Raw genomic sequence first — 12,675 nt, 5'->3', positions numbered from 1 at the left:
AGGAATCCGAGAAAGGAAATGCGGAAGGTCCAGAGTGGGGTTGATCCTGAAGCATGGAATAATATGAGCCTTGCATCAGAGAGGAAAGTTCATATAGAGTACACACCATTGTCCGTCGCGAGTAGTAGTTCAGAGACGTAGTAGTAGTTGTCTCTGTGCCCTGCTCGTCCACCGCCATTGTCGCCCCCTGCCTTGTAGGCGAGCCTCTTGTCAGCTGACCGTCGCTATTTCCGTCGGCGACGGGGCGACGGCCGGCCAGGCCATCGCTGACCCGTCCGGCCGTCTTTCCCCTCCGCCGTGTTTGTCCAACAGCGCGCGGCTGCCTGCCCCTCCCCGTCCACCGCACCGCCGTCGTCCGAGAGCATAGGAAAAGCAGGCGGCTCTCCTCGGATCGGATGGCCTCCAATGAGGTTCCCAACAAGCAAGGTAAAAACGCTGAAATTTCACATGGGCAAAAATCAGTGCAAGGCAGAAAGTGAGGGGAAAAAAAAACCACCACTCTATGTTGTCCATACTTCTTGTTCAGAAATATAAAACGTTGTAGTAGCATACAGTGCGACCCAAAATGCATCTAAAGGCAGGCAAAGGGTGCACATCTGAATGCTCAAAGCCAACTCGATAAACAAAACAGCAGCACTCACCCCATCCCATAATATAAGAATGTTTTTCAAGCTATTTTTTTGCGAAGAACGAAAAACTCATAACTAGGGCCTTTCAGGGCTGAAGATTTAGAAAATGTCGACATGCGAAAAATCACACAACCTTGTGGGCACTTACAATCTTAAAAAGCAAAGGAAATTAGCAAGTGGTGTTTCACCGGAATTCGTAGAAATTCCGCACGTGTTCAATCCGTGGAACGTTTTCCTTTGGTTTGGAGGGATGGATCGTTCAGGGCATCTTTGGTGCAAAGGAACATATTTTTTCCATTTGTTTGGTTTGGTTTGTAGGAGACCATATGATTTTTTTTCACTGATATGTTTTGCGTGCAATTACCAAAAAATAATAATCTAGTTTAGCCTCATGGAATATTTACTTTCAGAAAATGGCAGTTCTGCCATCATGCACCTAATTACTAATTCTTCTGGAAGGGGTCGTGTGATTTTCTGTTGTGGTGCAACTTCCTTCTCTCGCATAGTCAAGTTGCTTCCAGTTCCAACCCTGTCCAATATGCCATGGCATCTGAATTTTTTTTATATCTGAATTGTTGGGTCACCCTGTTAGCACGCCTCATATGCTCCGCCTATTAGTATGTTCTTTTATATATGCGGTGACAATTTTTGTTTTCTTTTTCCACACCATGCAAAGTTAAAGGATCAGAACCATTATCATCTTCTTGCTCCACCCCGCAAAGAAAAGAAAAAAGAAATCATCTTTTTGCTTCTGTTGATAGTTTGATTTGTAGCTAGTGGGATTGAACCGTGTGTGCATTCGCGCCGTGGCATCTTTTTGTGAGACCACGTATCCGCATCCTGGTAATGCCGCAGGCGCGCACAGATGATGGAGAGCGATCGATCGGTGGCGTGGTACCGTGGCGGGACGGTGTGCTTGTGACGGCGATGTCGACGGACTGCTCTGACATATTTGTTTTTGCATTTGCAAATTGAGCGAACGAGCAGCCGTTGACCAAAACGGAGAGGGGATGTTTCGCCATCATCAAATCAAAAGAAGAAGGAGGAGGAAAAAAAACAAGGGGGGAGGGGAGGAGAGGAGCGTCTGGGTTTTGGCAGCCCCCGACCCCAGCCAGGGGAGCCACCTACCGAGCCTCCGTCCGCACTGTACCTGTACGTACGTGCCACCCCGCAGCCCGCACGGCACCACCCGAGGCCGAGAGGAGCGCCGCCGCGGCACCATTTTCCGCCCCGAGCCAGCCGACGACCGCAGCGGCGGCCAAGGGGCCACGCCTCTTTGCGTTTCCGCCCCGGGCGGACCGAGTATTCTATTCCGCCACTCCGCCCGCCCCCTCGGCGATCTCAAGAGCTTCCAATCGGCTCCCAACCCAACCCCAGCACCAAAACTTTGGCCTTTCTCCCCTTCGATATCCCCGATAAAACCTCCATCTCCCCCCTCCCCCGTCCCCATCCCCGCCCCTCCTATCGCCACTTCGCCAGCCAGCTCGCCCGCCTAGTCTTCTCCGAAGGAAGGAAGGAAGGAAGGAAGCGGCCGCACGCTCATGGCCCTCTCCTGCATGAGGTGCCCGGCGGCGGCGGCCGGCGGCGGCGGCCCCCTCGCGCGCCGCCCGCAGCCGCCGCCCTCCTCGTCCCTCGCCTTCTCCTTCGCCAGATGCGGAGCCGCCAAGGGGTGGCGCATCCACGCCGTCGCCGGGAAAGGAGGTGGGCGCTCTCTTCTCCACTTGCTCTCTTCCGCTCCGCCGGGGTGTCGATTCTCTCCGCGCTCTTGGGGCCTTCTCCTTGTTCCGTCCAAAGTCCAGGGGATGCCTTGTTAGGTGAGGCCACGGGCTGGGAACTGCGCGCGTACATGCCTTGGATTACACACTTGATTGACTCAACATAGTCAGTCACCCCTAGAGCCCAGATTCCTCGACTGAATTGGCATGTTGACTTTTGTGCCTCCTAGAGCTCTGCCGCATTCTGCTCCTACATCACCACCACCATTCTGACATAGTACTAGTATCTGAATCCTACCACTCTGGTGCACGGCTGCAAACCTTACTGTCTAAAATGAATCGAGTCGCCATTCACTAGTCAGAGCAAGATGAATTGAGTGGGTCTGCGGATTTGAGATGATTCCCACTAGCTTTGGTAACTTAGAGATGTTTAAATCCAACATCTACTCAGAATCTTGTTGCTTAACTAGTACAGTATGAATGATACACAATGGCTGTTTTTTTACTCATTTTGCACTCCATCATCAGTGAAAGCTCCCATGGATGCTGTGGAGAACGCTGTCGCCCCCGCCGCCCCGTCAACGGTGGCAAATGGCACTTCTTCAGCAATCACCGTCGAGGAATTTGAAGATTTAGCCTCTCTAGTGAAGGATGATGAGGCGTCGGTTAGCATCACCGTAGTTGGAGCGTCTGGTGACCTTGCGAAGAAGAAGATATTTCCTGCCCTTTTCGCTCTTTACTATGAAGGTTGTCTTCCCAAGGTTTGTCTATTGCTCTCTCCAGCCTAGGATTCAATTTTACCCACCTTTTTTTTAAACAAAAACCAATCTAAAGTATTTTCTTCTGTAGCATTTCTCCATCTTTGGCTATGCGCGGAGTAAAATGACAGATGCTGAACTGAGAGACATGGTCAGCAAAACACTGACTTGCAGGATTGATAAAAGGTGCTTATCTTGGGAGAACTTGCAATCATAACTTATGAAGGAAATAAATCCTATGTAGGGAGATGCATTTCCCTTGGTGCTACTTTAAACTGTTATGTCTTTTCTTTCAGGGAGAACTGTAGTGAGAAAATGGAAGAGTTTCTGAAACGATGCTTCTACCACTCAGGTCAATATGACTCAGAGGAAGATTTCAGGGAGCTAGGCAAGAAGATCAAACAACATGAGGTTTGTAGAAGCACTTCAAATTAAACCAAGAATGCATCATTGATTTTACTTCTAATGATGAGGTTATAGTATTTCTAGTTGTTTCGGATGAATTCCTCATAGGACCATATTTTCAGTGCATGCTTGCTAGTCTTAATGATTTTCATTTATATGTATCTCATTGTACGAATTTTCTGTAAACTGCGTTAAGATATAAATTTTTGCTAGTTCTGTGTTTCCATCTTGCAAAAACCGTAGTATCTGAAAAATGTCCCTCGATATAATTTTGTTGATGTAATAAGTCAGCATCTATTAGCTTTACAAATCTTAATGGTGTGCCTTGTAAAAAAAATGATGTATGCAACTATTTTGTACTACTTAATCCATCTCCATTTCAAAAATCAATGTACTTATACTCTGACAATTATTTTTTTATATGCAGGGTCCCAGAGTATCTAACCATCTTTTCTACTTGTCGATACCTCCAAATATATTCCTGGATGTTGTAAAATGTGCAAGCAAATCAGCATCATCTGTGAGTGGCTGGACAAGGGTAATTGTTGAAAAACCCTTTGGCCGGGACTCAGAGTCTTCTGCTGCCCTAACGAAAGGTCTGAAGCAGTACCTGACAGAGGACCAAATCTTCAGGTGATACAGGAATCTAGTTTAATTTGTGAGAATTGTTCATGTTTTCTTTTATCACTAATTTAAATATGACTCTCATTCTCATACCCCGCATAAATCAAAGCTGTCTTCCCAATTGGAAACATTTAAGTGGTGATATGATCCCTTTGGGAATTCGGGAGCATGATATGCATCATAGTTATTTTCATAGAGTAGGATTCTTATGAATGTTGTGCTCTTTATATTTGTTATGCAGGATTGACCATTACTTGGGAAAGGAACTGGTGGAGAACTTGTCTGTCCTTCGCTTCTCGAATCTTGTTTTTGAGCCTCTGTGGTCAAGGCAATATATTAGGAATGTGCAACTGATATTCTCGGAAGACTTTGGCACTGAAGGGCGAGGAGGGTAATGATTTATACATCGTTTGTGGCACTGTGTTACTTCCCTTGGATTGTCTCTTACCAAATTGTTGAATTACACAGGTACTTTGATAGCTATGGTATTATCCGAGACATAATGCAGAATCATCTTCTTCAGATACTAGCTCTATTTGCAATGGAAACTCCTATTAGCTTGGAAGCAGAGGACATACGAAATGAGAAGGTTTGTGCCTGTTCCTTAGTAATATTAATTGTAGGATATAACATATTTTAAGTTACCGACACAGGCAGTTTTAAGCCAAAAACTGTTGGCTCCTATTGGGGACAGAGGGAGGGCCAATTCTTTCCCCAATTAAAGACCTGTTTTATCTGCATTCTGTTACATGCTTTAAAGCAGTATACATCAATCCTTTTTTTTTGCGAAAAAGTATACTTTAAAGCAGCATAAATCAATTTTATAATCTGTGTTTTATGTGAAACGAGCATGTCGATTCTAAAATTACCATTCATTGATCTTCATTGTTACTTCTGTATTCCTTTCAGGTTAAAGTTTTGCGCTCCATGAAGCCATTGCGACTAGAAGATGTGGTAATAGGACAGTATAAAAGTCATACAAAGGGTGGTATTACATACCCTGGATACACTGAAGATAAGACGGTGCCCAAGGGTAGTCTGACTCCAACATTTGCTGCAGCTGCGCTTTTTATAAATAACGCTAGATGGGATGGAGTTCCCTTTCTCATGAAGGCTGGAAAAGCTTTGCATACTAAACAGTAAGTGCACTTCAACATATTTTTCATTATCAATATGATGCCTACACTTTGCCACATGTTCACTTTAGCTATATGTCATTATTTTGTTGAATATTTGAATTTTAACCCTGATGTCATTTTTTTTAAATTTTTGTTTGCGCTTCTTATTTAATTTTTAGTGTTATGCAGTTAGACCAACGTATTCTCCATATGTAACAATTTACCGTATATTTATTAGTATCTGTTTTGGGTTGATAACACAAAATTATTTGTTTTGAGCATCTCTTTTATGGTTTATCTTTAATGCTGTTGATCCTGATAGTCGAATGACAATTGAACAAATTTCAGGGCTGAGATTAGAGTACAGTTTCGACATGTTCCTGGAAATCTCTACAAGGGGTCTTTTGGAACCGATCTTGACAGGGCTACTAATGAACTTGTGATACGCGTGCAACCAGATGAAGGAATTTACCTAAAGATTAACAACAAGATTCCTGGTCTTGGTATGAGACTAGATAGGAGTAATCTGAATCTTCACTATGCAGCAAGGTAAGATGAAGTATTAATTCTGACGTTGTGCATAAGAAGCTCCTCTCTTCGCATGTAGACAATTAAACAAAAAACCGCAGCTCTAGCATTTATCCTTCTTTGTTTTATTTGTTTGTCTAGGGCTTAGGCTGCCTTCGTAAGTGAGATGTGTAGTCTGAGATGTCTCCTGGCGATTAAGAAAATGGATAAACTCGGACATTCAAAGTTTTATTGGATATCATATTTTATTTTGGAGAAACTGTATATGGTGTTTGATCAAACTCCATGAATTGGATAAACTTCTCAATATGAAATAGTAAATCCATCCAGTTTATTACAGCCCTTCTTTATAATATGTTCAAATGCCCCCTTTTAAGTCCGTCCCATTCAATTAGTTCATGCTAAGTGATAACTAATAGCAATTCAATGTTTTGCCCATGTACATCATTGTGAATGCAAGAGGCCATGGCTTTGTCAACCAAAGTGGTGTCTTCAGTGCTGCTGCTGCTGCTGCTTTGAAATTTACCCAACAATTTATTTTTCCAGTGATACTTTGCAATAATTTTCCTTTGGAGATACGCTGTTTTGTACACTCGTCCTACTTCGTAGCAGCGTAGGTCTCTTAGTAAAACGCTTGGTCGTAATCTGTGAAGTCTTATTATAAATTTTGCCTCAGGTACCCCAAGGAGATACCAGATGCGTACGAGAGGCTCCTGCTCGACGCGATAGAAGGAGAGCGAAGGCTCTTCATCCGGTCGGACGAGCTGGACGCGGCGTGGGAGCTCTTCACGCCCCTCCTGAAGGAGCTGGAGCAGAAGCGGATGGCCCCCGAGCTATACCCCTACGGGAGCCGCGGGCCCGTGGGCGCCCACTACCTGGCAGCCAAGTACAAGGTGAGATGGGGCGACCTGGGTGGCTCGGAACACTAGGAAGAGAGCGTGGTTTCACACGGGAGGTGATGATTTCTGTTTTTGGCGTCACAATTTCTGCAAAAGGCCTTGTGCTGCACGCCCAGCTAGTGGGGGTGGTGCGAGGAACAGATCTGAATAAGGGTGAGCGGTTGGCGATGCTTGTGTTCATCAATCGATCGACCGTGAGTGAGTATATTTGTTGGTACCACTGGCTTACATATTCTATGATTCTTAAGAGGAAGCCCAGAGCAGAAAGCTCATTCATCCTGGCTGTTCGTCGGCTCATTTGGTTGTCTGGCTGGGCCGGGCTGTTGTATTGGGACTGCTGATTGTGTAACTGCAAAAGCTGTTACTTCTTTACTGATGCCGGTGTTCTTGTCGTGTTTTTTAGTTCAATATAAGTAAGTACTGGGAAGTAAATAAACGACTCCGTATTATGCACGGTGGGTAGTAAATTTGGGCAGGATCATTGCCATGTCTTCTCCTTTTGTCCTTGAGAGGAAGCATCTATCAAAGTGACTTTTCTTCGCTGAAGAATTGTCTGTTCTTCTCAACTTGCTCGCGGAAAAACCCAAAGCAAGTGGAAACAGATACGTGGAGTCTCCCATCCGACTTGATCACATACATTACACTTCCTTCGTTTTAGGTGTAGTACGTACTCCCTTTGTCCGGAAATACTTGTCATCAAAATGAACAAAAAAAGACGTGTTTGAGATATGTCTTTTTTTGTTCATTTTGATGACAAGTATTTTCGGACAGAGGAAGTACTACCGTGACAGGTCGTTTATGTGCTCCGCTCGAACTGAATGAAATGTCCCCCGTCATGCAGGCCGCCATCGCCGTGGACTTCCCGAGTGGAGTCTCCTCCGAATCTGGGCCTAATTCGCACATATCTATACTTGGTTGTCGTATTGCACACGTATTTTAGTGTGTTTGTTCACTCATTTCAATCTATATTAAAACACACATATTATGTTTATGAACGGAGGGATTAGTATACATATGTATATTACATGCTGCGCCGATCCATCCCGCACTTTGGTTGTATGCAACGCTGTTCTCTAGCAGAGCCCGTTGTTCGTGAGCTTCATCTCCGGCGGGTCAAGCTAGGGCGTCCCCCACGTCACCCTACCATCCGTGCGATGTCATCGCCTGGAATGTGCGTGCCATGCGTTGGCCGTTGCGGGGTAGCCGTCCGTCCGTCACCTCCATGGCCTCGCTTTCGGCGAAATGTCTGCCTCTGCGTCTATACATAATAATGTGCACCTTTGGCTGCCTGTGTGCGTGCACTCGCCGTGCTCGGCTATCATCAGTCGTCCTAACGACCTCCGCTCTATCGTGTACTCCATCTTGTTCCATCCAAATATATACCTCAGCTCAGCTGTGTTCACTTCCTGTTACTTCACCAGCGAGCTACCAGCCAAACACCCAAGCAAGCAAGCTAGTGGGTAGCCCAGCCCCAGCAGAGCGATCGTGATCGTGATCGTGATCGATGGAGCCCAGCCGCCACCGTGTGCCGGCGGCGGCGGCGCTGCTCGTGCTCGTGGCGGTGGCGGCCGTCGTCGGGCGCTGTGGCGCGCAGCTGCCGATCCCGGTGAGGACGGACGGGTTCCTGTACGGCGGGAAGTCGGCCGCGCCGGCGTGGGGCGACGCGGTGGTCGTCGAGGCCTTCTTCGACCCCGTCTGCCCCGACAGCCGCGACGCCTGGCCGCCGCTGCAGAGGGCCGCCGCCCACTACGGCGCCCGCCGCGTCGCCGTCGTCGTCCACCTCTTCCCGCTCCCGTAAGTCACGCGCCCAGTCAACCATCAAAACCATCCTCTCTTTTTCTTTCCTCCTGCATAGGATATGAATTGTGGTCTTGGTCTTGGTACCTCAGTCTGATTCTTCCACCTCGGTTTCTACTTTCTAGCAAATTCAGCCGTGGCCTGCTTCGGTCAGTATAAGTAATTGCCTGTGAATTCGGCGGGTAAAATCCAACCAAAAATTCCAAATGACTAGGAACACGTCTGATCAGTTGTGACTCGCTTGTGCTCAGACGTGTCAGGCCAGGTCTAGCTAGCCCACACATACCAAGAGGAGTGTGGGCTGAAAACATGGATCCTTTTCCAACCTCACTACCGTCCATTTCACTCTAGTGTATTCTGTTTTTAATTTGCCCGTAAAAAATACAAGTTCTGCGTCGGGTGGCACAATGGTAATTAAAGGGAAAGATTTTATTATTTTTCTATGGACACACCAAACTAAACTGGTCTTATAGTCAGTATTCAAATCTGTTACATCTCACCTACTTTCCAACCGGAGCGTGGTCGAGTTTTGTGATAGCTAGAGAGAACAAAAGCACCACTATAATAGCTGCAAAATTTATATCTTTTGTGTATTCCTGGAACAAAATATGGGCTGCTTTTTGCTCATGTCAATCCAATCCAATCGTCCTCCACTCACAAAAGAAAAAGGGGGAAACAAAAGATGCCCCAACCATGCATTAGGCAACACACAATGATAAGACATATGATCGAGGTGCAAGTCATCACAACATCATTGATACAACTAAAAACTTGTTGACGGTATGATTTAGTACCATATGATTTTGGTATTTATTAAGCAAGCAAAGCATCTAATGAAAGCGATGTTTGGGAAAAAAGGGAAAAAAAGGTACAAGTTTTCATTAGAAACTCAGTTTACATCATCCGTCATATTCAGAAACCAAAAATCCCCGCAAAAAGAAATTCAAAAAAAATCTTCATTCTTCGTATTCAGAAGCAAACCGTCTAATGAGAGCGATGTTTGGGGAAAAAGGAAAAAAAAAGGTAGAAATTTTCATTAGAAAGTCAGTTTACATCATCCGTCATATTCAGGAAACAAAATCCCCACAAAAAGAAATTTTAAAAAATCTTTCATTATTTTATTTGATAACCTGGCCGCTTTTGGCTTACAAAAATCATAAACATGTTATTTTCACTAGCTCCCGGAGTAACTCTGATGAAACTTTTACTAGTTTAATTTGTGACGTGATTTTCTCTGTGAAATTTGCAGTTACCACAGCAGCGCCTTCATGGCTTGCCGGTCGATCCACACGGTGCACAAGCTAAATGCGTCAGCCGTGTATCCCCTGCTCGAAAACTTCTTCAAATACCAGGTTAATTATCTCTTGCCTGCCTGCTTCTTTATTACCCACTGTATCACACTTCAAAAGGTGCAAAAAGAGAGAGAGAGGAGAAAATCAAGCACAACATTTTGAAAAGATGAGGGGTATTTCGGTAATATTCACCGTAGGAGAGGTGGTGTTGCTTTTTTTTGTTGAATGGAGCTGACTAGGTATTGCTTTGGAACCACTACTAGGTGCAGTGTAATGCAGCTTTTTGAGGCAAAGAGAGGGAACCGAGAAGCACCCTGCTCACATCCCATTGGATGAAACCACCATGCAATGTTTTTTTGTCCATGCCAAGCACCATCTATACAAGCAAAAGCTCATATTCCATAGCCAGCTTTTCCACCATGGCTTTTCTAGTGCATACATCAAGCACAATTATATGACACTTTCATTTATGTCCAAGGGATAAATACCTCTTAAATTGGTAACAACATGTAAGACACACAATAAGATCACAAGGAGTTAAAGGATGGTAACATTTCAGGAGGGTTATTACAACATGCCGACATACACCAAAACAAGAGCAGCGGTGATCGCCGAAATAGCTAACAACCTTGTCGCCCCCGTCATTGGTGAGGCCAACTTGGCAGCATACAGAGCGGGCTTCAACGACTCACAGTCAGATCAGGCCACAAGGATTTCCTTCAAGGTTTGTTGAACTTGTATCGCATTATATGTCATATTATTGTTCTAGCCGCAATATTCACCATGTGTTTTCTCCGTTTTGTAGTTTGGTTGTGCACGAGGCGTCACCGGGACACCCTACTACTTTGTTAATGGCATACCACTCAGTGACTCTGGTTCTCCTATGGACTACAACAAGTGGATATCCACACTTGATCCGTTGGTTGGCAAGATGTAGGGAGCTATCTCGCTGCAAATAAATATCTCTAAATTGTAACCAATATTAGCCAAATAAGTGGAAGACATACATAGTTTGATTTTTCCATAATGTTGATGGAAGTATGTGTTCATTATCATGATAATGTTTGTAAGTCAGGCATGTAGTTCCCTCGATGGCCTCCCCCCCTTGTGCACGCGGAAATTAATTGACAGCTTTGGAGCATGTTTTTCCATAAGGGTTTGCAATTCGAGTATGCGAATACAATGAGTACAAAAATCCAAAGTTCCAAATAGGCAATACCGCCTAGGTCGGCCTGAAGCTGCAACCATACATTCAGTCTTCAGTCGCTGCTCGTGCTCATCATAAGTTGTTGTTTAAGTACTATGGCCCTTACAAAGTACTTGAGCGAGCGGTAGCATCCGCTTATCATCTTCAGTTGCCAGTGGCGAGTAAAATCCACCTTGTCCTGCATGCGTCGCAACTCAAGTTAGTCAGCGGCGAGTAAAATCCACCCAACGCTGCATGTGTCGCAACTCGGGCTGGCTATTGGGCCACACTGTTAGGTACACTTTGATCTTCCCTCTCAAGATGCCCAGTTTGTTGTTCCTTCTGATGTGCCGCAGTGGCGCTTTCATCGTCGTGGTGATGATGTAGTTCCACAAGGTTTAATCCATTAGTCGGATCAACCGGAGACAGTGGCCACTTGAGAAAATTTGGAGGAATTGTGGCAACGTTTTCCTCGAGCTCTAGCTTGGGGACAAGCCGGCCATCAAGGGAGAGGGAGTGTTAGCTCCACTATCGCTCGGCCCGAACAATCAAGATGGGCCTGAAGCCCAAGCCGTCGATTCGCTACAACGCCAAGGACTAGCTCCTCTCTAAGCAGCATATGGTTCTCAAAAAAATAAATCGTAAGCAGCATATAAAACTTGTAAGGTTGTAACTTGAGAAACACAAGCTGTTAGCTATAAAACGGCTGACAGCCGGCCCAGTTCTTTTCAGCTTTTGATTCTCTAGAATCAGATTCTGAGAAACTTCCCACAGGATCAGCTTCCCACAAAATCAACCATCGAGTTCTTTTCTAAGATTGTACTCTGAGATTGTGGGATAAGTTATGTGCTCAAATGTCTGTAATGCCCTTGAGTGAAATTGAACTAAACATGCCTGTAATACAACGCTAGTTGTATTTTATTCATTTGCACGATCCAAACATCTAACCTACAGAGCTCACTGCCTTCTTCTTCCTCTGACTCTTGTCTCTCCTGCCTCCAACCACAACATTCAGCCCTTCAAATTCATGCCAACCAACAATGGATCTCGATGTTGTTCAATAGAAATGGATTCCACATGCTAGCCGCTGGCCACCTATCCTGTTTTCCCCATCGATTATAAGCTCTAAAATTCCCTAATTTGCATTCATATAAAGCCATCTACTCCTATTTAACAGAGAGGAGGAGGTCAAAGGAGACGGTGAGATGAGGAGGCAGACCGGCTCACCAGAGAACGGGGAGGGACGAGGCGGGTTCCCGCGGGCTCCGGCAGGCGGGGCCGGATGTGCTGCGTGAGATCCGGCTGGCCTGTGCGTGTGATGCAGTTCGGCCCGAGTGGCAGTTTGGATGTAATTTGGTGCTGTAACAGGGGTAGCGACGACTTAAAGTGAACCCTTTTCTTTTGCGGGAGCGACGAGAATCGCCACAATTCTAAATGGCTATGATTCCTTTGTATATACTTCTTTCATCGCCACGCAAAAAAAAAACTCCCTTCATTTGAAATTAGTTGTCGCTTAAATGGACGTATCTAGACACGTTTAAATACATTCATTTAAGCGTCCGGAATTAGTTGTCACTCAAATGAATGTATCTAGATTCTCATGAAGAAAAACAAAGAATGTATCTAGATGATGTATAGGCACGTCTAAATACATTCAAGTTTGAGCGTCAACTATATCGTTTGGAATTAGTTGCCATTCAAATGGACGCATCTATTTAAAAAAA

The 12,675-nt window shown here is 45.2% G+C and overlaps 2 protein-coding genes and 1 long non-coding RNA gene across 4 annotated transcripts; 2 read left to right on the top strand and 1 right to left on the bottom strand.

The window, feature by feature from the left end:
• Positions 1–225: 225 nt before the first annotated feature.
• Positions 226–7,048, top strand: LOC125535372 (glucose-6-phosphate 1-dehydrogenase 2, chloroplastic-like). Of its 2 annotated transcripts, none has more exons than XM_048698426.1 (10): positions 226–426; positions 2,873–3,105; positions 3,194–3,288; positions 3,399–3,513; positions 3,935–4,140; positions 4,373–4,522; positions 4,600–4,720; positions 5,041–5,270; positions 5,598–5,798; positions 6,454–7,048. In XM_048698426.1, exons 1-10 carry the CDS (start codon positions 396–398, stop codon positions 6,704–6,706), a joined length of 1,635 nt encoding a protein of 544 aa, XP_048554383.1. In that variant the 5' UTR covers positions 226–395; the 3' UTR covers positions 6,707–7,048. The 2 variants fall into 2 exon arrangements, with proteins under 2 accessions (XP_048554383.1, XP_048554382.1); XM_048698425.1 differs by lacking the exon at positions 226–426 and adding an exon at positions 1,890–2,330.
• Positions 7,049–7,965: 917 nt separating this feature from the next.
• On the top strand, positions 7,966–10,914 carry LOC125535369. The gene is made up of 4 exons (XM_048698421.1): positions 7,966–8,470; positions 9,723–9,825; positions 10,325–10,489; positions 10,571–10,914. Exons 1-4 carry the CDS (start codon positions 8,181–8,183, stop codon positions 10,700–10,702), a joined length of 690 nt encoding a protein of 229 aa, XP_048554378.1. The 5' UTR covers positions 7,966–8,180; the 3' UTR covers positions 10,703–10,914.
• LOC125535370 lies at positions 10,698–12,337 on the bottom strand. Its single transcript, XR_007294659.1, has 2 exons — positions 12,179–12,337; positions 10,698–11,150 (listed from the first exon to the last, which is right to left on the bottom strand). It is a non-coding gene; the product is annotated as an uncharacterized LOC125535370 (long non-coding RNA).
• Positions 12,338–12,675: the final 338 nt, after the last annotated feature.

Source organism: Triticum urartu, chromosome 2 (assembly GCF_003073215.2).
Source record: "Triticum urartu cultivar G1812 chromosome 2, Tu2.1, whole genome shotgun sequence".
In the NCBI taxonomy this organism is placed as follows: Eukaryota; Viridiplantae; Streptophyta; class Magnoliopsida; order Poales; family Poaceae; genus Triticum; species Triticum urartu.
The sequence above is the reverse complement of the archived record's forward strand: the minus strand, read 5'-3'. Positions and strand labels throughout refer to the sequence as shown.

Coding starts and splice junctions, on each gene's coding strand:
- LOC125535372 (XM_048698425.1), top strand. CDS start 2,171: ATGGCCCTCTCCTGCATGAGGTGCCCGGCGGCGGCGGCCGGCGGCGGC. Junction 3,106..3,193: donor ATGAAGGTTGTCTTCCCAAG/GTTTGTCTATTG, acceptor TTTCTTCTGTAG/CATTTCTCCATCTTTGGCTA. Junction 5,799..6,453: donor AATCTTCACTATGCAGCAAG/GTAAGATGAAGT, acceptor ATTTTGCCTCAG/GTACCCCAAGGAGATACCAG.
- LOC125535369 (XM_048698421.1), top strand. CDS start 8,181: ATGGAGCCCAGCCGCCACCGTGTGCCGGCGGCGGCGGCGCTGCTCGTG. Junction 8,471..9,722: donor GTCCACCTCTTCCCGCTCCC/GTAAGTCACGCG, acceptor TGAAATTTGCAG/TTACCACAGCAGCGCCTTCA. Junction 10,490..10,570: donor CCACAAGGATTTCCTTCAAG/GTTTGTTGAACT, acceptor TCCGTTTTGTAG/TTTGGTTGTGCACGAGGCGT.